The sequence below is a fragment of the Emericellopsis cladophorae genome, assembly GCF_022114955.1.
Source record: "Emericellopsis cladophorae strain MUM 19.33 chromosome Unknown NODE_12_length_473309_cov_116_543296, whole genome shotgun sequence".
NCBI lineage: Eukaryota > Fungi > Ascomycota > Sordariomycetes > Hypocreales > Bionectriaceae > Emericellopsis > Emericellopsis cladophorae.
This window is the reverse complement of record NW_026250937.1, coordinates 414,177-441,117: the sequence shown is the minus strand read 5'-3', so window position 1 is coordinate 441,117 and position 26,941 is coordinate 414,177. Positions and strand designations below refer to the sequence as shown.

General features: G+C 55.8%; 10 protein-coding genes across 10 annotated transcripts; 5 read left to right on the top strand and 5 right to left on the bottom strand.

The window, feature by feature from the left end:
* Positions 1–100: 100 nt before the first annotated feature.
* Positions 101–1,494, top strand: J7T54_003668 (Stabilin-like protein; the record flags this gene model as incomplete). The annotated part of the gene is made up of 2 exons (XM_051505175.1): positions 101–796; positions 847–1,494. The coding sequence occupies 2 exons, from the start codon at positions 101–103 to the stop codon at positions 1,492–1,494; spliced, it is 1,344 nt and encodes a 447-aa protein (XP_051363511.1).
* A 288-nt stretch (positions 1,495–1,782) lies between these two features.
* On the bottom strand, positions 1,783–2,700 carry J7T54_003667 (NmrA-like family domain-containing protein-like protein; the record flags this gene model as incomplete). The annotated part of the gene is made up of 1 exon (XM_051505174.1): positions 1,783–2,700. One exon carries the CDS (start codon positions 2,698–2,700, stop codon positions 1,783–1,785), a length of 918 nt encoding a protein of 305 aa, XP_051363510.1.
* A 1,493-nt stretch (positions 2,701–4,193) lies between these two features.
* Positions 4,194–5,712, top strand: J7T54_003666 (MSF membrane transporter; the record flags this gene model as incomplete). The annotated part of the gene is made up of 2 exons (XM_051505173.1): positions 4,194–5,645; positions 5,698–5,712. 2 exons carry the CDS (start codon positions 4,194–4,196, stop codon positions 5,710–5,712), a joined length of 1,467 nt encoding a protein of 488 aa, XP_051363509.1.
* Positions 5,713–5,995: 283 nt separating this feature from the next.
* Positions 5,996–6,682, bottom strand: J7T54_003665 (uncharacterized protein; the record flags this gene model as incomplete). Its single annotated transcript, XM_051505172.1, has 1 exon — positions 5,996–6,682. One exon carries the CDS (start codon positions 6,680–6,682, stop codon positions 5,996–5,998), a length of 687 nt encoding a protein of 228 aa, XP_051363508.1.
* Positions 6,683–7,580: 898 nt separating this feature from the next.
* J7T54_003664 (uncharacterized protein) lies at positions 7,581–8,763 on the top strand (the record flags this gene model as incomplete). Its single annotated transcript, XM_051505171.1, has 5 exons — positions 7,581–7,749; positions 7,841–7,972; positions 8,106–8,278; positions 8,353–8,696; positions 8,760–8,763. The coding sequence occupies 5 exons, from the start codon at positions 7,581–7,583 to the stop codon at positions 8,761–8,763; spliced, it is 822 nt and encodes a 273-aa protein (XP_051363507.1).
* Positions 8,764–8,900: 137 nt separating this feature from the next.
* J7T54_003663 (Short-chain dehydrogenase) lies at positions 8,901–9,854 on the bottom strand (the record flags this gene model as incomplete). Its single annotated transcript, XM_051505170.1, has 1 exon — positions 8,901–9,854. One exon carries the CDS (start codon positions 9,852–9,854, stop codon positions 8,901–8,903), a length of 954 nt encoding a protein of 317 aa, XP_051363506.1.
* Positions 9,855–11,800: 1,946 nt separating this feature from the next.
* On the top strand, positions 11,801–13,471 carry J7T54_003662 (NEDD8-like protein (RubA); the record flags this gene model as incomplete). The annotated part of the gene is made up of 1 exon (XM_051505167.1): positions 11,801–13,471. The coding sequence occupies one exon, from the start codon at positions 11,801–11,803 to the stop codon at positions 13,469–13,471; it is 1,671 nt and encodes a 556-aa protein (XP_051363505.1).
* Positions 13,472–13,900: 429 nt separating this feature from the next.
* On the bottom strand, positions 13,901–15,985 carry J7T54_003661 (amidase signature domain-containing protein; the record flags this gene model as incomplete). The annotated part of the gene is made up of 2 exons (XM_051505166.1): positions 13,901–15,895; positions 15,962–15,985. The coding sequence occupies 2 exons, from the start codon at positions 15,983–15,985 to the stop codon at positions 13,901–13,903; spliced, it is 2,019 nt and encodes a 672-aa protein (XP_051363504.1).
* Positions 15,986–16,510: 525 nt separating this feature from the next.
* J7T54_003660 (uncharacterized protein) lies at positions 16,511–18,166 on the top strand (the record flags this gene model as incomplete). The annotated part of the gene is made up of 1 exon (XM_051505165.1): positions 16,511–18,166. The coding sequence occupies one exon, from the start codon at positions 16,511–16,513 to the stop codon at positions 18,164–18,166; it is 1,656 nt and encodes a 551-aa protein (XP_051363503.1).
* A 135-nt stretch (positions 18,167–18,301) lies between these two features.
* On the bottom strand, positions 18,302–19,390 carry J7T54_003659 (uncharacterized protein; the record flags this gene model as incomplete). Its single annotated transcript, XM_051505164.1, has 1 exon — positions 18,302–19,390. The coding sequence occupies one exon, from the start codon at positions 19,388–19,390 to the stop codon at positions 18,302–18,304; it is 1,089 nt and encodes a 362-aa protein (XP_051363502.1).
* Positions 19,391–26,941: the final 7,551 nt, after the last annotated feature.

Sequence of the window (26,941 nt, the reverse complement as noted above, 5' to 3'; positions counted from 1 at the left end):
GAGCATCTCAGACAGCCCAGCCAAGTCATTCTTGTTTCTTAACTCTCATCTCTACATCGTCAGACTGCCAGAAGACTGACCCAGATACGCATTGTTGAAGATGAAGTTCACGCCTTTCCTCGCCTCTGGCGCTGCTGCCATGCTCATCGTGCCGGGATCCTCGGCCAACGACGAGCCCCAGGCGCCCATCTCCCTCGACCATGGTGAGGCATCGAATTTTTGGGACAGGCTCGCCCCGGCTGCTGATGCAATCGAGTCGGCCATTGAAGATTCCATCGACTTCCTCACCTCTGGCTTCGAGACGGTCAAGGAGACCGTGGGCGAGCTGCAGGAGGAATTCCAGACACAGCTCGATGACGCCGTCCAGGCCGTCGATGACCACCACCACCACCATCCCCCCAAGCACGACACCAGGGACCACACCATCTACGAGCTCATCAGCAAGAGCAACTACACCAAGATATTCGCCAAGATTGTCGACGAGCACCCTGACGTCGTCAAGCTGCTCAACTCGACGCACGCGTCCCACAACCTGACCCTCTTTGTGCCCATCGATGAGGCCTTTGAGCACATCCCCGACGACCATGAGAAGCCTAGCAAGGAATTTGTCGAGGCCCTCCTCCAGTACCACGTTGGCATTGGCGAGTACCCCGCGAAGCGCATTCTCAGCACGGACACCATTCCTACTGCCTACAATGAGGAGTGGCTCGGTGGTGAGCCCCAACGACTGCGCGTCGGCCTTGGCCTGGGCGGTGTCAACCTCAACTTTTACAGCAGGGTCGTGGCCGTCGACATTGTAAGTCTCTGTCTGAAATATCTATGCATCACTGTAGCTAACAACACCAGGGCGCAAAGAACGGTGTCGTTCATGGCATCCGTAGCATCTTGGTGCCGCCTCCCATGATCGGCCGCATCCTCACCCTCTTCCCCGGCGAGTTTTCGACCCTCCTTCTCGCCTACGAGAAGACGGAGTTTGTCAAATTCATCCACGGCGTCAAAATGGTCGGCAGCACCGTCTTTGCGCCCTCCAACCGCGCCTTTAGCAGCCTTGGCCCGCGCGTCAACGCCTTCCTCTTCAACACCGAGACTGGCCTCAAGTACCTCAAGGCCCTGCTCAAGTACCACATTGTCGCCAACGTGACCCTGTACACAGATGCTGTGTACGACAAGACCGACGGCGAGGCCAAGGAGCAGTCTCGCGAGCACTTTGACCTCAAGACGCTGCTGGGTGACGCACATATTGGTGTGGACACGGCCACGTTTGCCGGCTTCACCGTCATCAAGGTCAATGGCTTCGCCAACGTTGTTCGCCGTGATGCACCGGGAAAGAACGGTGTCATCCACGTGCTGGACAAGGTCTTGATTCCTCCCCGCAAGCATGGCGAGGAGAGTCTGTTTGAGGAGATCTTTGAGGAGCTGACCGTCGAGGATCTCATGGAGCGCCTTGACGAGTTTGTCGAGGATGGCGAGAATCCCAACGAGCTAGAGCTGTGATAGGGCTCTAGCGATCGCAGTGATCTGCACTGAGAAATTCAAAGCTAGGGGGAAAAGGGCATGTACATGTATTCACGATAGCGCAATAAAACCCAGAATGATACAGGAGAAGCTTGAGTATTCTTTATTAAGGACCTTTTTCTATGGTCGAACCTAAGTAATGTTCCCCCATTCCCTGTCCTGTCATAGCCAATGTGAACTGTGGCCTAAACAACAACCCATCACTCATCGGGCAGACACCAACGGACAAATTATGATCATCTTCAATTAACACAAACCTAGGCTACTCTACGGAAACTTGTCCTTGTTGGCCGCCACATACTCCTTCCAGGTCGTCGGCTTCTCCTCGAGCAGCGCGTTCGTCTCGTCGAGGCTGGCACCCGCGTAGTAGCCAACATCCCCGAGCAAGAGCATATTCTCCGTCATTTCCTTGGCGATCTGCGGCGGCAGGAAGCTCTGGAAGAGCTCGGCGGGGATCTGCTTGAAGACGGCCTTTTTGCCCATCACCTCGGACCAGTCGTCGACGAGCTGCTGGTGGCTGATGTACTCGCTGGCGCCGTAGAACTTGCGACCCGACTCGCCGTTGAACGCCTTGATGGCGGCCTTGACGTACTTGCCCGTGTCCCTCTGGGCGTCAAAGGTGGGAATGATCTTCTTGTCGGCGGGGACAGGCATCATGACGGCATACGTGCCGTCGTCCTGCTTCTGGAAGCTGTTGAAGAAGTTGCTGAGGAAGTAGCCCGGGAGAAATGCGGTGACGGGCACGCCGCTCTGGCGGATGTACTCTGTGCCATCGGCCTTGGCGTCAAAGTGGAGGACATGGGTGAGACGACCGTTGGTGGCCTTTGTGACGTGGATGAGGGTGGAGTGGATAACGTGCTGGACACCAGCGGCCTTGCTGGCGTCGGCGACGGCCTTGACCTGGGCAATCTCGGCGTCGGCGCTGGCCTTTTCCCAGTAGTTGGTCACCAGAAACACGGTGTGGGCATTCTTGACGGCGGGGGCGACGGCCTCGACGCTGGACATGTCGGCCGCGACCATCTCGACACCCCGGGCGGCGAGGGTCTGCGAGGCGTGCTTGGAGGTGTCGCGCGTGACACCGCGGATCTGGTACTCCTTGGTGATGGCGGAGTCGTTGAGGAGGGAGTTGATGACGGAGCCACCCTGGTTGCCGGTGGCACCAAAGACAGTGATGATCTTGGACATGGCGGCGGAGATTGTTGGGCTGATCTGGTAGATGGGATGGGATGCTGATTGTAACTGAGGGCGAAGGTTGAGAGGGAGCTGATGATGAGATGTCGTCTTCAAGGCGGCCGGACGATGCCTATATATATTTCCGCGTCGTAGCTCTCGACGACATGTGGCACAGCTACTGGCGTCTGAATGTATCGTGGCATATCTGCTAAGCTGCTTAATGGAAATCCAATGACAAACGACTTACGACATGACGGTACAGTACATAGTTGAGGGTGGGCAGTTGGTGAGGTTGACCAAGATGTGACAAACACACTTCCGCTGATAAATTGGTGCTTGTCCAACTTTGGACTAGCCCCCGTCTTTTTTGGCCGCTCTCGCTACAGCGATTCCCCGAGGGGCTCCGCCCGGACAGCGAGGAAGGGCGCTATTGGCTGGTGTGGTGCTGGATGCACGCTGTCAGCTTGTCAGCAGCCGGGTAGCCCGGCGGGGGCTTACCTGGAGCTGGCGGGGTCTATCGCGTGGCCAGGCTTGAATACAGATGGGTCAATATCGATTATTATCTCTGGCTGAGTGAAGCTCTAGCTATGATATTACACAGCCATTTGTTCCTGTATAATGCTCAGGGCAAGGCAGACTTGGAATCAGAGTGTCGAGACTCTAACCCTCGTCGGTATGTTCAACGTGCTAAGTGGCCCCGTGATTCTCCCAATCACTATGAGCGCCAGGTTCTCCCAGTATTACCTAGCATAAGAACCGGGCCTTCTGGCACGGGTCGGCCAAAAGGGCGGGACTATTGTCAGCATTGCGACGGAGGCATATGCAAGAAACCATCCGGTCGAGTACCAGATATTGGGACGCTGGTGCAGCAAGGCGTGGGCGGCGCGCTGAGAAGATGAGCGTGGGATGCTTCATCTCTGCGCGGCGAGCGCCTCTATGGTTCTTATCATGCAGGCAACGAGTGCGTATTCGTCAGACGCCCATGACCGAATGGGAATGGGAATGGGCATTTCAAAAGTGCCAGATGTAATACGTATGCTGTTTTGTCGTGTACTTGTAGGGACCCTTATTGCTTGGAAACAGAGGTCCAGTCGCTGTGTGCTCAGCCTCTCATCATCTGACGCAAGGCTGGGCGAAATACGTGCCTTGGTGCCTCGACTCGCCATACACCGAGCATATACATGTAAGTATGGTGCTCATCGATGTCAGCTCTCACTGCGCTGTTCTCTACCTACAGAATTGCGAATCAACACCAGCCTCGGCAAGGAAGAGCTGATCGCCCACTTTACAGACATCAATCATGACGTCAATCCACGCGACGGACGGCTCTGCTAGCCGCGACTCGTCAATTCGAATGCAGAAGGACTCCGTGTCGGCACCGCACCGGCATCACGATGCCGAACGGCGAGCCAATTTTTCTTCTCTCTTATGGAGGAGGTTCCCAGGAGCAACCTGTCTGAGCTGTTGGCTCCGCTGGCCGTCATCATCCGCCCGCGCTCCTCACAATGACCGATCCAGACGCAGAACAAGGACGCTTGCCTCTCCACACTGAGCGACAACAGAGCGCACATGAACGTGAACAAGAGCAGCTCGACCATATTTCTACGTCCAGCGAAACCTCCTCGGACGATGACGATGACATTGATCTGCGCCAAAAATCCTCAGAGTATGATGGCCACAGGCCCTCTCTCAGAGAGACGCGGTCCAGGAGCAGGACGAACGATAGCCTCGCTAGCCAAAGGCGAACGCGGACGCGGACACGACATGATTCGACGGCGACAGCGGCGACAACCGGGCTCGAACGAACAATATCCAGGCGCGACACTATCCTGTCGGCCATTCGATCGCGACCGGTCGTCAACAAGTTCACGCACCCACTCTCGCACGTCAAGACGTCAAAGGCCGACCTGGTGGACTTTGACGGCCCCGACGACCCATATCACCCGCTCAACTGGCCCTTGAAAAAGAAGATCATCACAACCGGCGTCTATGGCATGGTCACCATGACAGCAACTTATGCCTCCTCGGCATACTCGGCCGGCACGCGCGCCGTTGCCCAGGAATTCGGAGTCGGTACCCAGACTGCCACGCTGGGCACCACGCTCTTCCTGTTCGGCTTTGGACTCGGACCGCTGCTGTGGGCGCCCCTCAGCGAGATATACGGGCGCAGGCTAGCTGTCATGGTCCCCATGTTCGTGGGCATCTGCTTCAGCTTCGGCACGGCCGTGGCCAAGGACCTGCAAACCGTCATGATCACCAGGTTCTTCGGGGCCTTTTTCGCTTCAGCCCCCGTCACGAACACGGGCGGCGTGCTGGGCGACATGTTCACGGCAGACAGGCGGGGCTACGCCATGGCTGGCTACGCAATGGCCGTCGTGGCAGGGCCGGTGCTGGGTCCCATTGTGTCGGCCGCCGTCGTCCAGGAGCCGTCCCTCGGCTGGCGCTGGACCGAGTACTTGACTGGTATTCTGCAGGTCGTCGTCCTCACCATTGCCGTCATCCTCATCGACGAGAGCTACCCCCCCAAGCTGCTCGTGTACAAGGCGCGTCGCCTGCGCCACGAGACTGGCAACTGGGCCCTGCACGCCAGGTTTGAGGAGTGGGACGTGAGTCTTAAGGAAATGGCCCGCAAATTCCTCGTCAGGCCGATACAGCTGCTTATGACGCCTATTTGCTTCCTCGTGGCGCTGTACGCGAGCTTTTGCTACGGTATCCTCTATATGCAGCTAGGCGGCATCCCCATCATTTTTGGGGAAAAGCGTGGCTGGAATCCGCTGGTCGCTGTACTCCCCTTTCTGTCTATTCTTATAGGCGCTGTTCTCGGGTCCTTGATCAATGTCTGGAACCAGAAGAGGTACAACAAGGCGTTCCGCGCGGCTAGCAACCGCCCCGTCCCCGAACAACGCCTACCGGCTATGATGCTCGGCTCTGTCCTTTTCAGTGGCTCGCAGTTCCTGGTAGGCTGGACTGGGCCAAGGACCGACATACACTGGATTGTGCCTTGCATAGGCCTCGTGCTGCTAGGTTGTGGATTCTTCACTATATTCCAGGCCTCCCTCAACTACCTCGTCGACACATTCACACTGTACGCGGCTTCAGCGGTCGCCGCCAACACGTTCCTGCGGTCTGTCTTTGCCGGTGCATTCCCGCTTGTCGTCGGCCCTTTGTATCACAACATTGGCGTCGGACCGGGGTCGTCCATCACGGGTGGCTTTGCAGCGTTGCTCATCCCTGTGCCATTCGTCTTCTACATCTATGGAAAGAGGATTCGCGCCAAGTACGAGTGGTCCAAGCCGTCAGTATACGACTAGACGAGCTCTACGTGGCCAAAGTACTTGGAGATGTGAAAGCTCGCCTCGTCGGGCGGGTTCCAAGCACCGAGCTCCTGGTCGGGGAACGTCGCCTCGCTGGTGATGGTGCGGAGGAACTGCATACGCCACTCTGTGCCCTTGGCCTGGCCATTCTTGACGTTGAAAAAGGCCAGCGGGATCTCGGCCTCGCTGATCCACGTCTCCTCGTCCTTCTTCAGCGTGGTCTGGGCCTTGAGGCCGTCGGCGGCCGGCTTCGAGACGAACATGTGGTCGAATGGCGCGCCCGCGGCTCGGTTCTCTGACGGGTTGTAGATGAAGGCCTGGTACGTGACGTTGTCGGGGTTGATCTCGTACTCAAAGTACGTCTGCGGGTCGTCGGTGCCCTTGTAGATGAAGGCCTCCATCACGTTGTACGCCCAAATGTCGCCATTCGTGCCCTGCTCGGGGTCGAAGTAGAAGGTGGTCTCGTTGTAGGCCGTGAACGTGAGGACCAGCGCGCTCTCCGTGTAGCAGAGGTCGACCTGGGTGCGAGGGAAGTCGTCGGCCTGCGTTGGCACGCGGGACTCGTACGTGATGGTGCCCTTGTCGGGGCACGCCGGGGCCTTGAGGTTGGGCTTTGCGCAGTTGGATGATGCGAAGGCCACGCCAGCAGCGTAGCTGGCCAGGGCGATTGTGCGCAGCATGACCAGGGGACGTGAGACGAGTTTATGGGGATTGCCGAGACGGGGGGAGAGGGTTGCATCAGTCCCCTCCCTCCCTTTATACAGATATTCGAGTAAGACAGACCTGCTGACGTGTAAGACCATGGTAGCCTCAGTAGTTACCCGTGCACATGATCCTGTCGTTAGCCCTGTGCAACGATCCATTGTTGCCGTACTGCCTACTTCCCAACGTCCTCTGAGCATCGCCGCGCGCCGCTCCCCGATACCCGATTCCACGTATGATGGTGCGAAGATGGAAGGTTGCGGGGGATGGCAGCGGCCAATGAGCCGCGCGGAACGGGACGGCGGCTGAGTCTCATGTCAGGGACCTGGTGTTTATTGCTGGGGATCCTTTCGATTGTTGTTGATGCTGGGGTTGCTGCGGTGCAACGTAGCACGGGTGACGGATTGGCTACGAGGACATGTGCAAAGTACCAGCAAAAGACCGGGCACGAGACTCAACTAACATGAAGCCGACCACACTTTGTTCTAACACGATGACAGGTCGACTTTACGACACTAAGCTAGATTGGCACTTTTGCAAAGTGTATGGTCCGGTAAGTTGTGGCTGACGCAGTGTAAACGATCACTCACATGGCACTTGATGCAATCAACCACGTTCAACTGAATGGCTGTCAATGCGTCTTGCCATACAGCAAGTGCCGTTTGGGAGTTGAAAGGCAATTATTGTCTGGGCAAGGAAAGCGACTGTGATTTAGACCGTCTTCCTTCTCATGCATCCATGCACGTGAACATATATTGACGCTTTGTCTCGATATTATGCTATGCAGGGTAGCTTAATTCAAACGCAGGCCAAGGGCACATCAGCTCGTTACACTAGACGCCGGAGAACGTGAGCACATCCATCTGCCCACGGAAGATGGATGCGCAATTGCAAAAGGACCTGGCTAAGGCACAACCCGTCGCCAGACGAACGGGTGGCTTTGGTTCCGCGTCTCACTCGAGTGCCAACAAGCCTTGCAACGATGTCCACATTTTCCTGGCCCGCGACAACAACGAGCCTACCCTGGCCCTGGTCGGCAGGGCGTGTTGGTCCAGGCCATCTGCTCTGGCCTCCGCAACTGCGACTATGAGGACGTTGAGTTCTACAACCCACTCCGGCGCCGTACTGCCAGTTAGTGAGCGAGGGTGCCGCCAACGGTGTCAAGCAGATCGCGGCTTACAACAAGCGATGCCCTGACGCGAAGCTCGTGGTCAGTGGGTACAGCCAGGGTGGCCAGGTCGTCGGGTATGTGCTGGGCGACGGAGCTGGTGTGCTGTTTGTTTAAAGACTGTGTCTAGTAGGATAATTTGGGACTCGATGCCAACAAGGCGCCCGCCAACAAGAGTGAGTTGCCTTTCTGATGGGATGGTGACTGGTAACATGAATTGCTGACAGGCCAAGTCGTTGCGGCTATGATCCTTGGAAATGTCCGTCACACTGCCGGCCACCTGTACGTCGACCTCTCCATGGCTGACAGCCAGGCCATCTTCCCACGCCCCGAGGATCAGCTCGCCAATCTGGCCAGATATGGCGACGCGCTGCACAACTACTGCGTCGAGACGGACCCGATCTGCGTCGGAGGGGTGGTCGTCGACACGCGTCTGAATTACTTTGGACGTCTACAGCGACGTTCGCCGCGTGGGTGCAGAAGAGGGAGGCCGCGGCTGGAGGTGTCGATGACGAGGATGCCGCGTCCACCAAGGCAAGCAGTACTGCGTCGAAGACGGCGAGCAAAACCAAGGCCACGGAAACCTCGACATCGACCTCGCTTGATGCGGAAGAAGAGACTGCCAGCTTGAGCTTGGCCGTCACGTCTACTGTGGCTACCGACTCGTCTGCCGAGGCCAAAGAGACCGCGTCCGCAGCTACTGCCAGCACCGTCAGCTCGATGGGCGCTGCGGAAGCCACCACTGACGACTCTGACCCCGAAAGGACCAGCGACGAAGATGGCTTGGCGACGGGGACTCGGGCGCACCTCGCGACGTTGGGCGGGTGCGTGCCTTGGTGTGGTTGCTTTTGCCTTGCTCCAGTGCAGCAAGGGTGCGGCTGCACCAGGTAAAGTCGAGCCATGTTTAAGCGCTTTGTGTGAGAATACTTAGTTTTGAATTTAGACTATTGAAGCACTTCGCTGGAATCGGCCAACATCCTCAACGTCATACCTCTGGATAAGCCTGCGAGTGCGTGCACTACCGCTGCTTACAACTTGGATCGCCAGCCCCACACAGTCTTGTCCCCAAGGAATGAATGCACTTCAGCATCGCCCACCGCGCCATTGCTCGTGTACATGCCGGCTTTGGGGCTCATGTCCGGCCCGGGATCGTTGAAGACGTCGACCCTCCTGGTCCGTTGCGCACCAACCTCGAGCACGACGCCACCCGTCTCACTCTCGACACACCGCAGCATCGCCTCGGCGACCTCCTCGGGCGTCACCCACGCGTCCTTGTCCACGTCGACATTGGCGAGCTTCTCCTGGTTGTCCATCCAGAGGGGTGTCTTGACCACGCCAGGCGCGACCGCGTTGACGGTGATGCCATAGGTCTCGATAGGGGCGATGGAGCGGACAAAACCCGCAATGGCGGATTTGGATGCCCCGTAGAGCGGTGCTCTGAAGACGGGAATTTGCGATGCCACTGATGCAATGTGGACGATCTTCTTTGGATTCTTCGGGGACGCCTTCTCAGGAGTGGCAAGCTTGGTGACCTCCAAGCGGCGGGGATACAGCCAGTTGGAGATGGCAATCTGCGTCGTCCTGAGGGGATGGGAGAGGTTGATGTCGAGCAGTGCATAGCGCCCGGACGCTGGATCGTCGCGACTCGCCTCAGCACCGGGAGGGATCCAGAAGTTGGACCAGTGAGGCTCGTACACGCCGGCACCAGGGCAGACAATGTCATAGTCGCCGAATTCGGTCAGGGCGGCCTGGAACATGCGCTCGAGGTCAGGCCATGAAGTCACGTCGGTTTGGACAAAGACGGCCCGTGGGCTCGACGATGATGAGTATTTGTCAACCACCGCTTGTGCTTCCGGGCGTAGGGAGAGATCTGCAAAGACTACATTGCAGCCTTTGGAGAGGAGGAGAGCGGCAAAGGACAGGTTGATGCCCGAGCCGGCGCCCGTCACGATGGCTGTCTTGCCTGCCACGGAGTAAGGCATGGTGAGCGTATGGTCTGTTTACATGCAAACACAGAAGCAAGATGATGATTTTGTATTTCTAGAAAGATTCGTGGCGAGGTTATTTCCGCACAGCATCTCGTCTGGGCTCGGGGTTGTTTTCTCCCCGCGTGGAGAACCCCAATCTCCCCCCCGCACAGTCGGACTCGGGCGAACAGAGCGGAAAGGCGCCTTGGGTTGGTCTGGGAATTGAGGTGGGCATATTGGCGGAGTAGATAGGGCCGAGCTCGGCGAACGTACACCACGACGCGCTGTCGGGGCTTCGAGCGGGCGGGCCGATGGGGTCTCTGGTGCGGCCCGGCCGTCGCTCATGTTACGAAGGCTTCTCCATAAGTAAAAAGTGTCAGGTCCGGACGTACTCAATCAAGCCTCCAAACTTTACGCACAAGTGAATTCTTGACTACGTATTATATCGTCAAACCAGTGCACAGAGTGCTGCAGAGATGGAACTCGCTATTTGGGCGCGTCACGTCCTGCCTGGGCAAGGGCTGATAGACTGTGTCACTGCGTTGGGGGAACCCCAATGATGTGCTCGAGCAACTGCTGCATGGCCTGTTTTTTCTTTTTTCACCAAAAAGAAACTCTCCGTCAAGTCAACCACGCAACGTAGTCGCATACTGCATGGGAAGACCGGCGTAGCAAATACGTGGGGTTCTCAGCGTCATAAGTCAGAGACTCAGAGCCGCTACGCCAAGCCCCTGCTGCCGACATGGAGTGGATGTGCTGCGGCTCTACGGTCATACCTTCGCAACGGAAGCGATGTAGTCCGCTCCTTGAAGGATCAAAGCTCTTCCAGGAGGATGCGTGATGCACTGATGTGTGTCCACATTGACCAGACCAAGCAGGGGCCACCCCAGCCGCGCAGGGCTTACTTACACGCAGGTTTATTAGGGCTTGTCTTCTACACCTGGTGAGATGTGCGTCGCTGGAATGAGCTTGTTCTTGAATGGTGGTGCTAGCAACATTGACCATAGCCTGGATTTTGGTTAAATCTGCATGATTTTTTTCAAGATGCTCAGGTCAAGATCAGGGCTTTGGCGCTGGCGATTCATGCTGGGAAGATGGTGGGGGATGTTGTGAGAGTACTTTCTGGTCGGCCCTGAACATGGACCTTGCAAAGGAAAAGATGTCATTGCATCAATGGCGTCTACCGAAAGTTGATGAGTGTTTGTTTTCGGGCTTTTAAATAACTTTCCAGCTTTTGGCATCCTGCGTTGATCAGTTGTCGGGTCGCTAGATGGCAAGGCAGTCGTGCACGAGGCAGCAAACATTGATAGAAGGCCAGGACAAGACCAGGCAGGACAACATCGGGCTCGCTGCCTCGAGCTTGTGAGACTCTCGGGTGATGACGAGACTTCGCAAGGTAGTCGAGCCTTTGCGACAGGGTACCTTGCGCGAAGTAAACGACAATTATGCAGGTATCCGTATAACAAACTTGAACCGTCACGTCAGGCAGGATCGGAGTCCATAAACTCCATTCCTCCTCCTATGTACAGGTAAAACCCATGCCCCTGCGCCAGGACATTGCGCGTCGCACTCACCAGACGCCTACCCCGATCGTCACGAGCACTGCCAGTATCATTGCTACTCTGGCGATCTCTGGAAGCGCAAATGAGTGGCGTAATCCCAGCGAGCGACCACGCCATCTCGCTGCGTGTGAGACCGCCCCACAGCGTAAGCATCAAGATGGATGGATGCAGGCAGCTCGCAGTCGCAGGAGGGATCCGCCGTCATTGCACCAAGTCGGGTCCGAAAAGAGAACCAATTATTCATGCAACCATGTTTGCAGATCTTGAATCTCGAAGATTAAAGGCGGCGAAAATCCTTCATGTCGTTCTAATGGGCGAGGTGCTTCCTCGCTTGCGCTATCTGCTCTCCTCGCACAGCACCGCCGCTCCCTGTCCCTTCGTTGCGGCTCTGCGTCAAAGATGAAGATGCGTCTCCCCAACATCCTGGCTACGGCATCGTTGGCCGCTGCAGTGCCCACTGCCGACAGTAGCAGCAACAAACGTCAAGACAAAGGACTGAGCTTTGGTGCTTGCACTGACCGCCTCACCGAGGACACTCCACTCGAGTGTGCCAGCTTGAATGTGCCACTAGACTACACGGACGACTCTTCTACCGACGAGATCAGAATCGACATTGTTCGCGTGCCCGCTGCCAAGAGCCCGTCCAAGGGCAGTGTCTTTGTCAACTTTGGCGGACCTGGCGCGCCGGGTATCCAAGATCTCGGCCTGTTTTACCCCCAGCTCTCCGCCCTCACTGGCGAGCAGTATGACCTGGTCAATGTCGTTCCCCGCGGCACAAACGGCACACTGCCATTCTCATGCTACAGTTCCGATGAGGCGAGAGCCTATGGTGGCTATTCGATCAGCGGAAACTCGAGCGACGTGTCCCTGGGGTACTTGTGGGCTAAGGCAGACCTTTTTGCACAGAACTGCGCAGTGGTCATGAACGAGACTGGTCGCTACATCGGCACGGCTGCCACTGTCCGGGACCTCTTCCAGGTGGTCGACGAGCTTGAGGAGGATGGCATGCTACGATACTACGGGACCTCCTACGGCACCCTACTGGGCTCGACTGCTGCAGCCATGTTCCCGGACCGTATCGACAAGATGGTCCTCGACGGCGTGGTCAACCCAATGGAGTACTATGCCAATCGTGAGATACAACTGCCTCTGGGAATAGACGGCTCGTGGCAGGGTTTCCTACATGGCTGCGTCGCCAACCCAGATGCGTGTCCGCTCGCTGCTCTCGGTGACGCTGACAAGATCGCGACCAAGCTCTTCGCATGGCTAGAGCAACTCAAGTCACATCCCATTGTCGTCCCAGACCCCACGTCGCCGTTTGGCGGCATCCTCTACGACTACAGTCTTGTAGAGGCTATCATTATGGGTGGCTTCTACTTCCCGCCTCTATTCCCACAAGTGTCCGCGCAGATCTATGCTCTCTATGCCGGCGACGAGCACGATCACAGTAAGCTCAGGGCCCTCGTCAAGCGCTTCGCTCCTGGTGCGGCCCAGGTAGGTATGGACGAGCCCAAAGCCGACGACGAAGCCTGGGTGGCCAACGACCACGAAGCTCTTTGGGGCATTAAGTGCTCCGACGTCCTGCAGCAGAACAACTTCAAAGAGATGCTGACTGTTTTCGAGGGCCGCGTGAGGAACTCGCGCTTTGCGGACGTGGCTCACAACACGCCTGCCCGTTGCGCGCAGTGGCACATGCCCGCCGTCGAGCGCTACGAAGGCCACTTTCAGTTCAAGCCCAACTTCCCCATTCTCATGGTGGGCAACACCCATGACCCCGTGACGCCGCTCGAGTCTGCTAGGAATCTCAGCAAGACCATAGACGACAGTCACCTGATTCATCAAGACAGCTATGGCCATGGTCTGCTTGTCCAGGTTGGTATGTGCGCGGCAAAGGCCGTGCGGGCTTACTTTGTCGACGGCGACCTGCCACAGGAGAAGGAAGTCAAGTGCGCTGTTGAGGTTGAGCTCTTTGACGGGAAGTTTGGCTGGGAGGCCGTCCTTCCGGAGCTGACGGGCAAACCCGCCAACGGCACCAACACCACTGTAGGCGCGCGGGTGCTTAAGCTATGAGAGTGGTGTCGCGTGGACCGCTTACGGTTAGAGTTCGTAGCTGGCAGTTAATCAGACGTTGAGGATATTTTGGGAAGGGGGTGATTCGAACAGCCAAGTCGCTCAGTACACAAGACATCTCCAACCTGCCTACGCCAGTTGGCTCTGTTTGAAGATGTTCGCCGATGAGCTTGATGGATACCGAGCTGTTGAAGACAGGGATCGTGCGCCTTATGGTTTGACGAACAAGGGAACAACAACCCCAGGGTACGATGCGGACGTGACCATCTGGTACCCGCAGGAGAGCTACGAACCCTTTTGTCTCACCAACGACATGCTTCACTACGACATCGACTATACTCCGTTTGATGAAGAAATCAAGCTCCCTTAATCTAGCACGCATCATGGGTACACGTTGCCATTTCACCGAAACCAGACGTTGGGTGACTTTTACACAAATAGCAGTCGGCCCGCCGACCTCCCGTTTCTCCCCATTGCCAGCACAATGACCATGGCCTTGTCAGGGTCCGGGACGCCTCTCTCCTCAGGCCGACCCTTCCAGGCGTCAAGTACATCAACGTGCGCCTCCCAGTTTCCGTGTGCATTTTTCGAGACTTCAATCTTGTCGCCGTCGACAAAGGCACGCAACGCGCATACGTCTTTACCAACGCTGCCTGCAAGGTGAAGCTTCTCCCCAGTCCTCGTAGCTTCATCCACTGTCAGCTGCGGCGGCTCCATTCCCAATGCTCTCTGCCCAGACATTGTCACGGCATCCGTCGCCAAGGCGTCTGTTCTCGAGGGAGCTTGGCGCAGTCGACTGGCTTGCTCAAAGGCGTAGGCATACCTGAACAAATTGCTGTCATCATATGCCTTGGACGCAAAAGTCAGGTTGACGGGCATGCGCGTGTCGGCCATGACTCCCATGGGCACGCTGACAGTCGGGATGCCCAGCTGGCGTATGGCGCAGTTGCCATTCGAATAGAGCACACCATTGCGCCATGCCGCTGCCCCGGACGCCTCATCCACATCTGCATCAGCCTTGCCAACGTCTCCGTTGCAAGGCCACACCACAGTGTCCAGACGGTGTTCGTCCAGCCAGTCCTCGTAGTCGGACTTGCGCCTCGCTTCCAGATTCTGCAGAGCTTGGCCGAGACCGGTGACTTCAAAAGTAGGGACGCGCCCACAAGTAACATGCGAGACAACGTCCGTATGGCGCACGAGAGGATCGTTGGAGTCATACTTGTCCGGGATAGACCCTGACGGGCGAGGGAATATGGTGCCCGAGTCCACCTGTCCAAGACTGGAAGCAACGCTGGCGTCGGCATTCTGGGCGAGGAAATCATCCCAGGCATATGCCATGAGCTGGCACATGTCGAACTCGTTCTTATGAGGCGGCGCAATGGTGTCATGGCCAGGGCCATCCTCTGGATCCGGCTTCTCAAACTTGGTGACAACGGGAAAGTCGACCTCTTGCACGGTGGCACCAAGCGACTCCAAGACTTTACGGGCGTTTGCCCAGAGGTCAATGACAGACTGCCGAGTGTGGACCGTTCTGGCCGTCGGATCAGAATCGACTCCACCAACGTACATCTTTGGGACGCCAATTCTCTTGCCTGCGAGTGCTTTGGTGTCGGCGAGCTGATGGTACGACTGTGGACGAACAGAATTGACGCCTGGGAGCTGGACAAAGGGTTGCTCCCTCCAAAAGTCGCACGTCTTCTTCTCATCCTCGGCAACAATGACATCCAGCAATGCGAACATGTCTTGCACCGTTCGCGTATGTGGCACGACTGTGTCACAGGTTGGGAAAAGCGGCCAGTTTCCCCTGATTGATATGAGGCCTCTGGACGGCGTATAAGCCACCAACCCATTGTTGGAGGCGGGCGAGCGCCCGGATGAGATGGTCTCCTCGCCCATGCCAAAGACGCCGAAACTGGCCGCCGTTGCCGTCGCCGAGCCGTTGGAGGACCCCGAGGCGAAAGCGGCCGTCAGGTACTCGGCGTTGTAGGGCGACTCGGCGCGACCGTACACGCCGCGCTGCATGCCCCCTGCGGCCATGGGCGGCATGTTGGTCCGGCCCAGGATCACAGCGCCCGCTTCTCTCAGCTTCTTCACGGTGAAGGCATCCTCGTTTGCCACCAAGTCACGGAAGGCAGGAGAGCCGGCTGCCACGGTCATGCCCTTGATCTTGTACGAGTCTTTGATGGTGCACGCGATGCCATCCAGCGGGCCTAGCGCTTCGCCAGACGCACGGCGCTGATCTGAGGCTTGGGCCGCTTCGAGAACATTTTCGTTGATGATGGGAGTCGAGTTGAGAAGCGTCGTGCGGCGATCATACTTTGCTATGCGAAGAAGATGTTTCACTGTCAGCTCAACGCTGTTGGTCTGTCCCTGGGAGAGTGCTGCGGCAAGGTCTGCAACTGTGGCCTCCACGATGGATAGAGTCTGTTGATCTGTATTAGAGAACATTCCCACGGCGTTTTGGTGGATTTAGTCGAGGATTTGACGTACTTGTGGCGTGTCCACAGAGTCCATGCTTCAGAGCTTGCTGTTCACAGCGAAACGGGGGTAACGATTAATGACATGGAAATGGGAAGGTTCAACGTGGATTGAAAGAGTCCAGCCTTTCATTTATGTTCCTCATGAACCCAACGACGCACCACGCAATGGGTTCGAGTTGGTCAATACGGCAGAAAGGGGAAATGGAAAGAGGCTAATATCCCAATCAACAGCTCCAGAATGCGCTTATAAAGCTATAATCAACAGCTGTTATTCAACATCTCGGCAGCCAATGAGAGTGCGCAGGAGTCCCATATCTGGGGTGCATGCGATAGCATCACACTAATTATCGCTCCATCAATCGAACAGCTCGAAGGCTCGCAGTTATCATGCCATGCTTTCATCAACCAAGCCAGCTCGGTGCCCATCGCACTAGATGAGGGCAGACGTATATCACAAAGACATCTCCTTCAGTCTAGTCTTCTGCGTGCTCACACTTCAATCCCAGCTCGTTCCCTCATCCCAACCTTTCTGCCCATCACCAAGACACCAAACCCCAAAATGACAGGGCCTGAGCATGATCACGACCATGTGCCAGGGACAGTCTGTCTTGTCGACGTTGGCGGCCACGTATCATCCAGTGTTCACGACGCCTCCCACAAAGACATTGTCCTGGTCCCTCGCCCGAGCACGGACCCCAATGACCCGTTGAACTGGACGTACCGCCGCAAGCTCCTCGCCGTCAGCATGGCGTACCTTTACGTCCTGGGCACTGGCATCGCGACATCACTCCAGTACTCTGTGCTCGCGGACATCACAGCGGATACTGGTATCTCGACGGCCAACCTGGTACAGGGCACTGGCCTCATGTTCCTGTTCTTTGGCTGGGCGTGTCTGGTCTGGCAGCCAGTTGCCCTCACATACGGACGTCGCGGTATATATCTCATCACCATGCTTCTCACAGTGCCGATGATGGTATGGACCGCATACTCCTCCTCTGCCGGCGAGTGGTTCGCCCACCGCGTGTTGATCGGCATCATCGTCTCGCCAATCGAGTCCCTGTGCGAGGTGACCGTCTTTGATCTCTTCTTTGCCCACAACCGCGGGACGTACATGGGACTGTACGTCTTCATCTTGTTTGGGTCCAACTTCCTCGCACCGCTTGTGGCCGGATGGTTCAATGATGCCTACGGCTGGCGATGGACTATGCATTTCGGAGCCATTGTCTGCGCCGTGTGCTTTGTGGTCATGTTCTTCTTCATGGAGGAGACGATTTACTTTCGCGACAGCTCCATCGAGGGCGAGAACCCAGGTGCTGGTGTTTCCGCGCGTCAGAGCGTGGTGGGAAATGATGACAAGACAACTTCAGATAAGGAAGCCCCGACGACAGCAACTGGAGCAACTTCATCCACGCGCTCCGTCACCGCGTATCGAAATATCAACGCAGGATGGAGCAGCTATGGACTTTTCAAAGTCCTGCCGGGGCGACCTACCAACCTCGACATGCTGCGAATGACCTACCGACCCATCCTCATGATCTTTCGATTCCCCACCGTCGCGTGGGCCGGGTTTCTCTACGGCATCAACCTGGCATGGTACAACGTTCTGAACGGGACTGCGAGCCCTGTTCTGAGCGGAGCGCCCTACAACTGGTCGGCGGCCCAGGTCGGCTGCGTCTACGCCGGTCCCATTATCGGCGCCGCCATCGCGTCGCTCTGGTCTGGCAACGCGGCCGACTGGATCGCGCTGCAGCTCGCGCGGAGAAACATGGGCATTCGCGAGCCAGAGCAACGTCTCTGGGTCCTCGCCGTATCCGGTGTGGTGTCCGCCGCTGGCCTCATCACTTGGGGTGTCGGGGCCTACCATCAAGTGCACTGGGTCGGCCTTGTCTTTGGGCTGGGAATGCTGACATTTGGCTGCGTGGCAGGTGGTTCGATCGCGGTGAGCTACAACGTCGACTGCTTCAAGGAGATTGCGGGAGAGACGACCGTGTCCGTCATGCTGATCCGTAACACGATCGGATTTGGATTCAGCTACGCCATCACGCCGTGGTGGACGACGCAGGGGCTGCAGAACTGCTTCATAACGGCCGCGATGATCTCGCTGGCTTGCACATGCTCGTTCCTCGTCGTGATTGTGTACGGCAAGCGAATCCGGCGATGGTCTACTGGCGCCTACCAGGAGTATATGGCGACGGCGGTGATTGCGCAGGAGTAGAGTGGATGAGGTGCGGTTCACGCCTATGGAGGTATTGTGAAATGGGATCACGATCTAGAGGAGGGTTATTCATACTGTCGTGTCTGTGTTCCTTGCCGCCACTCTGAACTCCTCCATCCCGCCCTGAAATGTGGATTACAAAGTGGCTTCCGCCAGCTTGAGCAATCGCTCGCCGGCCTTGGCAGCAGAGGGAATGTCATGCTCCAAGTTCCTCACCAGATCCCCCAGGAACGCAATCAGTCGTTTGGCCTCGGACCGGTGCCGACCATTGTCGAACCGCGAGGCATTGGATAGCATGTGGCCGACACCAAGCAGTTGATGGACAATTTGGCTGCTGGCGACCTTGAATATGATGAGAGGTGCCCTTGTCACTTCCTCCAAGAATCTCTCGGCGAGTTCCATCACCTCGTGGGCAGGGGCCTGGCAGTACAGGAGGGCCATGATGCTCACGAGCGCCTCTGTACATGTGATTTGAACTGCCATGTATTTGCACCGGTTACTCTGAAAGTCGTTGTCGGCGTCGCCCAGTCCAAGCAATATCCGCGACTTGCTGGCCTTGAGTCGCGTCAAGCTGTCCAGTAACGTAGTAGGCGAGGGTCGGTCGGAGAGCACGGCGAGCAGCGGCTTGCGGGTTTTGCACCCGTGCAGGCAGAAGATGGCATACTCCAGAAGCCGGAACAGGTCGGTGATGTAGTCCCACCCGGCAGTCCAGATGTGTGTTTCTGGGTCCATGGCTGGAGTGATCCTGGGGTAGAGGACGGAGACCTGCGCTTCCGGCAAGCGCACGACGTGACCAAGTACGCAGGCAGAGTGTATCTCCAGGCGATAGACGCACCAGAAGAGCCGCCGTCGATCGTCCACCTCGGACATTGAAATGTCGTCGGGCCAGCGACTCTCGTCATGGAAGCCGTTCTGGGCCACCGAGGCATGATATAGCCCAAGGTACCGGTGCAGATCGCCGTGGTTGCCGCGTCGCAACGAGTACACTGCCAAGAGGCCGAATGATCGTAGGTAGTCGAGGTCCTGTGCTTGTACAAAGCGTTCCGGTATTTTGGAAACGGCCTCGGAGAAATACCTATCGCAGTCAGGTACGGGAGGGCCATCGAGCAACGCGGACTCAAAGACTGCATCCAGAGCGGTCGTCTGGGCGCTCACCGCGCAGAGAGCCATGAGCAGCATGTAAGACGGCGAGTGAGCATCGGGAATGCCGTTTTCCCAACGCATCAGGAGGTCATTCTCCGGGAGGAACGGGAAGCTATGTAGTCGGTCTTAGCCCTGCCTTTGCCTCTGCAGATTTATGAAAGGGGCAGGTAATACTAGCACTGGTGCATGGTATCCAGGTAGATTCGCAATAGCCGCCGCACGATATGCAGTGACCTGAGCCCCGAGCGCTGCTCTCGAGCATCGAGCCCGTCTTCAAGCTCGTCCAGTCTCCGTACCGCCGGTTTCCTCCCTCTTTTCCGAATCGGTCGATTCGTCAAGCACTCCACTTCGTAGTCGACGCAGGTGAGGCAGCTTTCCCGTATGTCTAAAGACTGGCTGCTTCTCCCCGACGCCCAGCGACATTTCAGCCCTCTGCCATGGCAAAAATCACATGCGCGCGATGCGCGATGCCTTTTTTGGACCGGCGAAGATGGCATAGCCGCACGAGGATCGAATGGTTGATGATATGAGTCGAGTTTTGCAGTTCAATTGCACAATCATCAACTGGGAGAATGGTCAATCAATCCAGTCTTTAGCCACGGGTCCTCAGAGGACAGCTGCTTATCAGTTCAACAGCTGATAATTAACATCCGGACGCAATCCTGTCGACGATTAACCGCGCTTCCGAATTGAGCCTAGCGTCGGTTTCCCAAATGGAGAACCCACTAATTAGGCTGACGGCCCATCGCCGTCATTACGAACCGCGAAGCACTGTTGGGGCAGAACTATTGTCCAAATACCGCCGGACTAGCATTGTAAAAGGCATTGCTAGAGAGTAGAGCGACCCGTAACTCAAAAGACGGGGATTTAGTTGTGCTGCTGCATGTCCGACAAAACAACAACATGGACCAAGCAAGCGTAGCTGCGCCACCATGTCAAATTCCTTGCACCCCACTTCCTGTTTGCGAACATCGCGACACGTGGTGACGCTCAGAACTGACAGGTCAGATACTCCCGTATTCGAGGCCATGTGTGTCACGTCACAAAGACCCACGCCTGGCGGCTGGGCCTACATATAGGCCCTGGCCTTTGGGGCGATGCTTAGGACGAGGGCGTGTGATGATGTGGGTCGAGGACTCAAGGCTGCGGCGATGAATCTCACCGCTCAACGCAACAGAGCCAATCACGATACGACAACTCGGCCCAAATATCTGGTGCACCACCCCCCAATCATCAACAAAATCCGTCGGGGACGGTACATGTGCAGAAAAGCTGCCCGATCTACGGCCGAAAAGCCCAGCATCACAGGGAAAAAACCAGTAGACCACTCTCAGTCTGTCTTGATTTCCCTCAAGGTCAACGCGACAATTCGTGCCCGTGCTGTGGTTCTCCGTTGGCCTAGGGGACCCAGTGGCGGAGATACCCTTAGACTAGCGATACCGAAAACCAACAATAAGCTGTGGTCGGATCGCTGTCCGGGGACGCTTGACATCCGGCGCACCCTTCATGTTCTCATTGTAGCTGATCGGATACTCGCGACCGGCCAGCGTGTGTCACCATTCAAAATGTCATCCTGCCACTCTCATGGCTCAGATGCTTTGTCATCAGTAGCATGACGCCTCGCAACTGTAGCGGCTACTTCCACACCGCAACTCCAACAAACCGTCGATGCAACCCATACTGAGATCTGTCGTAATTGAACTATTCTGTGGCAGGTAGCCTTGTTTGTGGCCAATCTTTGAATCCTAGTTCCTTACCTTTACAGTAGGAAAGGCGGTAAAGGGATCTTCATGTTTTCGGGCGTGATCTGGTTCGCCTGTGTCCTTTGCTGGCGTGAAGGCAACATAGTCAGGGGCTTAGACAGGGCTGAGATCCAATAACAACCCAAGGCAATGCCACTGCTTCTGACCAAAAGTGCTATTTACTTCAAAGTACGTACGTATAGGATCAATTTAAGGCGACTGCAAGCTGCATCGGTGTCAGCGTACAGGGACGAGTCACGACCAGAACTTACCATGCGGCGATACACGGCAAGCCCCTGCGTACATTATCTATGAAAGCAAGTAGTCATGTGGGTTTACATAGATTATTATAAGTATTTGTGTTCTTAGACAGCGACGAATCTCGAGATTTGTGAGGAGAGTAGCCGTAACACCACGTGCCTAGCATTTCGCCGCTAAATCGCCGCCGCCGGAGTCGTGATACAAGCAAGCTGTGAAGCTCCAAAGCACTCCACGAGGCCAGACTATTAACCCTTTCAGTGAATCTGAGTCCTGCTAACAGAGCCTACAGCACAAGAAGCTCCAGTGTCCTACTCAGCAGCGCGTGCAAGACGAAGAGCCATCAAAGAACGATCGAGAGGATAGCCCTATCCGTCGAGGATGCAAGATACAAACAAAGCGAGCAGCGAGATGTATTCCGCCAGTATGAGTGTGCAGCTCTCGACTTGCAACATTCTGCCGATCACGACCCAAGGAGATCAACGCTCAACTGTGTCAACTACGCAGAGCCGATTCAATTTCGAATCGGCATCGGGATCAGATAGCGCTACGATCGACCTAGAGGGCATCGGTGCACAGTTTTCTGAAGGGAAGTCAACCTCGGCTGGTCCAAAAGCCGATTCCTCCTAGTTGAGGTCAAGAAGTTGGAATTCATGGTGAGGTGAACACAATGCTCTCAAGTATCGGCCCAGTGGCAAAAACTACACGGCAGCGGTTATGGGAAGCGATGCTACATTTTCCAGGCTCGAGAGAAGCGACGAAGTCAAGGTAGCTTCCATGACTAGACCATCTTGCAACTGGGCTTTGACTGCATGCATGTGCCATACATTGCATGTAGACGGCCAACGTAATGTCTGTAGCTAATGGCGAACGCGGTTCATCATAGTGGAGAAACGAAGAGCATTTTCATCAAAGAAATATCAAGGCCAGACAAGAGTCGAGGACCGCGTTTCAGATGCCACCATACCCTTCGCTTTCTTTGGCAGGGACAAGGTCAGTTGACCCCCCGTACCAACAGGCCCCTACGATCGTCCTGACTTCTCCCGCAGCGCCACCTTGGTATGCCTACTGAGTAAGAAAGCTGCCTTTACATCCGATTGGCCCCGTCCGCGCCCTTCGGTCTAGTGCATGCACGTATACATGGCGCGAGCTTGTGCAGGTATCAGCCAGGTGGGTCCAGTCAACAGCCCCTGATGTATTCTTGCACGCTAGCGACCACGGGCAACGCCAGAAAGCCCATGGGCCTGTCGATATCTTTCCTCCTGGTTTGATGTCCATGTGATTATGCAGCCACTGGTTGCTCGTATACTGTAGTATGAACGAAAAAGTCGGCCGCCAGAGTCAGTGCCCCTTGCGGAGCCGACAACATGCCTCACAACTGCGCCCGCCCAACCAAAGGCCAAGAGAATAGAGTAAAGCAACAGATGTGCGGAATGGAGCGTAGATCCCGGGGCTTGATCATTGGACAATCACTGCGCCGAGAGCTTTGACCTGCGCACGAGTCACCCACGTCTGGTCCGAAATAGTGAACAGACATGAGGCCATTGTAAGGATTCGGCCTAGGCGTGGCGTGAGGATCCCTTGGAAATTTGGGCGTTTGCCTGGGAGAAATAAAGTAAGGGGCTAAATCTTTGGAAGCACCGAAAGATACACTCTGACCGTGGGGCCCCGTGATCGGTTGACCGACGATGGTAGGGCGTGGGTCAGGTACTTGACATATACAGGATCAAACTTCGGGTGACAGAGAGACGCATCCGGTCGAGATATCCTTTGGAGGCTTAGATTATTCGAGGAAAGAGACAAGATGACAAGCAATAGGAATGTGCGAACATGGGGCTATTGAAATTAACAAGGATAGCAGTACCGAAAGTGCAAGGGGCGGTACGGATATGACCCGTCTGAAGGCCTGGCCCATGCAGTACGTCACTTTTTTAATCTAGAATATGCAACTTAGTAACAGGCAGGGGGTCCAGACGTGCCGTAGCAGAGCCTGCGGTCGACTGCCCGGACGTTCAGTGCCAACTTTCGTGAAGTGGTCCTAGTCTTGTTGGGCTGTGCGCGCGATGATCAAAATGTTGGCAACTTCTAGCGCAATGTATGTCAGCTGGAGCTAGAGTCGAATTGTCTCCTAGGCCTCCCGAAAGTATAAATACGGACCCGATACTTAAGTCTGGAGGATTGATCTCTGCTCCTTGCAAGCCACCCAGAGCAGCGCAGCGCAGCCTCCAACACCTAGTAAGTCATTGCTGGTCGCCAGATGTTTGAAAACAAACCAAGGTCTTTGAAAAAGAGGCACTGAACGATATCTAGTACCGAAAGCACCTCAAATTTACTCTTTTCAAGCAGCAATGACTTCTCACAAGACCGAACAGTCCGACGGAAAGGACGCCCAAAACCAAGCCAACACTCCCCCAAAGAGAACTCAGAGACCCGCCGCAACAAACAAAAGCCTGGCAGTTTCTGATCCAGCGGGATCTTTCGACAGCATGGAAGCCGAAGGGGACGGCGACACAAGACCTTCCTCTCCCGCGCCCAGCCAGCGTGGTTCCGATCCTAATTCGGAGACCGCGTCAGACAGCCTCGAAGGACTTGGTAGTCAGTTTGAAGAAAAATAGGTGGCAATGGAGTAACCGATGAATGGTAGGGATAGAGGGGGATGTAAGCCACAGCCCCGTCTTTATCAAGACAGCCATGGGGGACAAGATGCGCCGGGGAGGAACCCGAAGGACGGGGCAGACAAGACCTTAGCGGAATGCCGTCTGCATATTGAGGATCCACAAGACTGCAAAAGAAGATGTGTGCTTCGTAATTTGACAAGTTGAGCCGACCAAAATTCCTGTGACCGTGAGCCGTGGCTGCTCATCCATGTGAAGCACTGCCCCCAAGCAAACGTTGATCTACTGAGACTGCTTCAAATACGCAACAAACGCCTACCGGCCATGGGCACCGCTATCGGAGACATATTGCCATGCTTTTGAAGAAAGGGGCTGTCAGAGTATGCCCGCCTTGGACGGTGGGAAGAAAGGGCACGCTGAGAACTGTTCGGTCAGGCTCCCAGGTGCAGATCATGCGAAAATTTTTAAATTACGGCAGGAAATTCTTACAATGAAACATGGCTACAAGGCGTGTAGTTCCCAAAATAGAGACTATTGCCAGGCTTGTAGTTGTCAAGGGGCGAGGAAATGAGCAGCGGCAGTCTGGCCTGGACATTGCATGGCATGCATGGTGGTGCGCCACGGCCCATACGGCCGGAGGCTGCATCTCGATACGACAATACTGGAGGTCTTCAGATGAAGGTCGCAGATTCCAGAAGCTGCCGGCATGCAGCCTGACGAGGCGGCGGTATCTGCATGCGCTGAGCTTTGCGTCTGTCCATCCGTGTCGGCGTCCCGTCGTGTCGACCGTAATGCGACCCTGAGCTGGTGCGTGCCTTGAGAATTTTGAAGGTTAAATCATTCGGATTCAAGATAATCACGATTCCGGCCATCGGTCTGATGATTTCTTTGTGTTTCTAGCTTGAGCATCACCTGGCCTTGTTGCCAAGAGAAGCTGGCCTCATGGTATGCGGCCGCACAGACGCTGACCGCAAGGCACACACAATATTGCTAGACCGTCCGTGCCCTTTGGATAGGCAGTTAGCCAGCCTCGTTTTTCGATATGCCATCGACCATGATGCCGCGACTCCTCATTCGAACGCAATGCCCGCGATGCGTCGCGTCCCTCCAGAGAGCAACGACGCCAGCCTCGTCCGCCCCGTTCCGGTTACCATGGCTAGAACAACGACCTCTGGATGTGATAGATCCCTTAAGCACATCGGCAGCGCGACAGCAAGCGCCAAAGGCCCCGGTCTCTCCGCCGCCGACCGAGTCCTCGCCGCTGGCAGAGCCTCGCGACCAGAGCAACCTTGCGCTAGAGGAGAAGAGCCCGGCTGCCTAGCGTAAGGCCGAAGCATGAACATCGATATTTCGACCATTCGGACGGCGAGCGCGATGGTGGCTCTGGTGGACTTTACGATCCTAGCATACGATGGCGCCTGGCTCGTCTAGGCGACATGATGCGCACAAAGAAGAAAAGCCCTCAACCATTGTCACATGGCCAATAAATCTGTTCCTCAAAGAGCAACCCCAAGTTCAATGGCAATACCGTTGAAAGAATCCAATCAAAGCAAATGGCGTCTAAAGGCACTGGTAATCAAAGAGAGCTGCGGGCGAGTTTGCCCCAAAGTGCGGCATGCGTTTGTCAAACGCCAGACAAGAAGCTACATGCACGCCAATACAACAATGGCGGATTAGACTTGATTTTTATATTCTACTTTTGGAACTGATTTCCATGTATTTGCCCTGAAGAGCTTTGTTAATCAACGCTAGCCGTTGCGCGGACCAGTTCACGTCACACATGCGCTCGTGAATCCGTCATTGTCCCTCAACTCTGATTCAAACGCACGGGCGTTCCGGGCAATGCCAGTTCCTCAATCACGCATCGACAAAGGGTAACGGAATTTAATTAAATAGACAAGCAGATTTCATTTCGAGGGGTGTTTTCTTCTCACAAACTCAATTCGCATTGTGCCGCAGAAGCCTTTGACATTGTCGAACGACTCCCATGTAGCTTGCTACCTCGTAGTGATACCCACACGACGGTTTATCCACCCTTAACACACTCTCAACTTCTGTCATGGCTTACCATAGCCAATTTGCCGCAGATGACGCCGCAAACACAGCTTGTAGCAAGATAGGTCTCCGCACACCAGGCGAGCGCACGCAGCTCCCGTCTCCTGCAACGCGAAGGGCAACGCGGAGCACGAGGAAGATGATGCCAGAATCCCCGCTACTCAGCGCAAACGCTCGTGGGTATTTCCGAAGCTTGATTGTTTGCGTGCTAATAAAGTCATAGTTGAGTACTTCGACAAAGCGCGCCGAGCGCAGATGAAGCAAGAAAAGAGGATTGCTGATAGCAAACGTCAAGCTACTCCCGGCAAAGTCCATCGAACAGTGAAAGACGAAAAGGCCAAGTCTGATCCAGTGAATCAATCCGGTATTGCATATCGCGGTCATCCTACGACGACTGTCCACCCTTTGACGTACTCAACTCGGTCAACTTCTGCATTTGAATCACTGCCACTTGCTACCCCAGACGAAAGGCCGGGCCTGAATGCAACTTCTATTTCAACGCCAGCACCCATACAAGCCTCGGCTTTTCGGCGTCTCAAGTCGAAGCACTCGGTACAGCCATCTGACCAGATGCAGCGGAGGAATCATCAGGATGACTGGTGCCGCGAGCTCAAAGGTACATCTCGTGACGCTCAGAACAAGCCAGAACCACAACTTCAGCGGCAAGACGGATCAACGACGATAAGGGGAGAAGTGCTCTTGGTCAACATGGACGCTGCCGCAGAAGGTCATAGCCGTGAGGTTGGTCCAAGTCCCCCAAGGTGCCAAAGTGCTAGAGGCAGTAACCGTACACAGGAAACCCTGGATGTACCAGTACATTTGGGCCACAATAGCGATAGTAAGAAGCAAGGAAATAATAAGCCTTGTGACTCCGAGACACCGCCCCGAGGAAGGAGGGCACAGAGGCGCCAAAATCATCAACAGGCTCGAGTAGAGGACGAATCCGAGGTACAGAGAGAGCG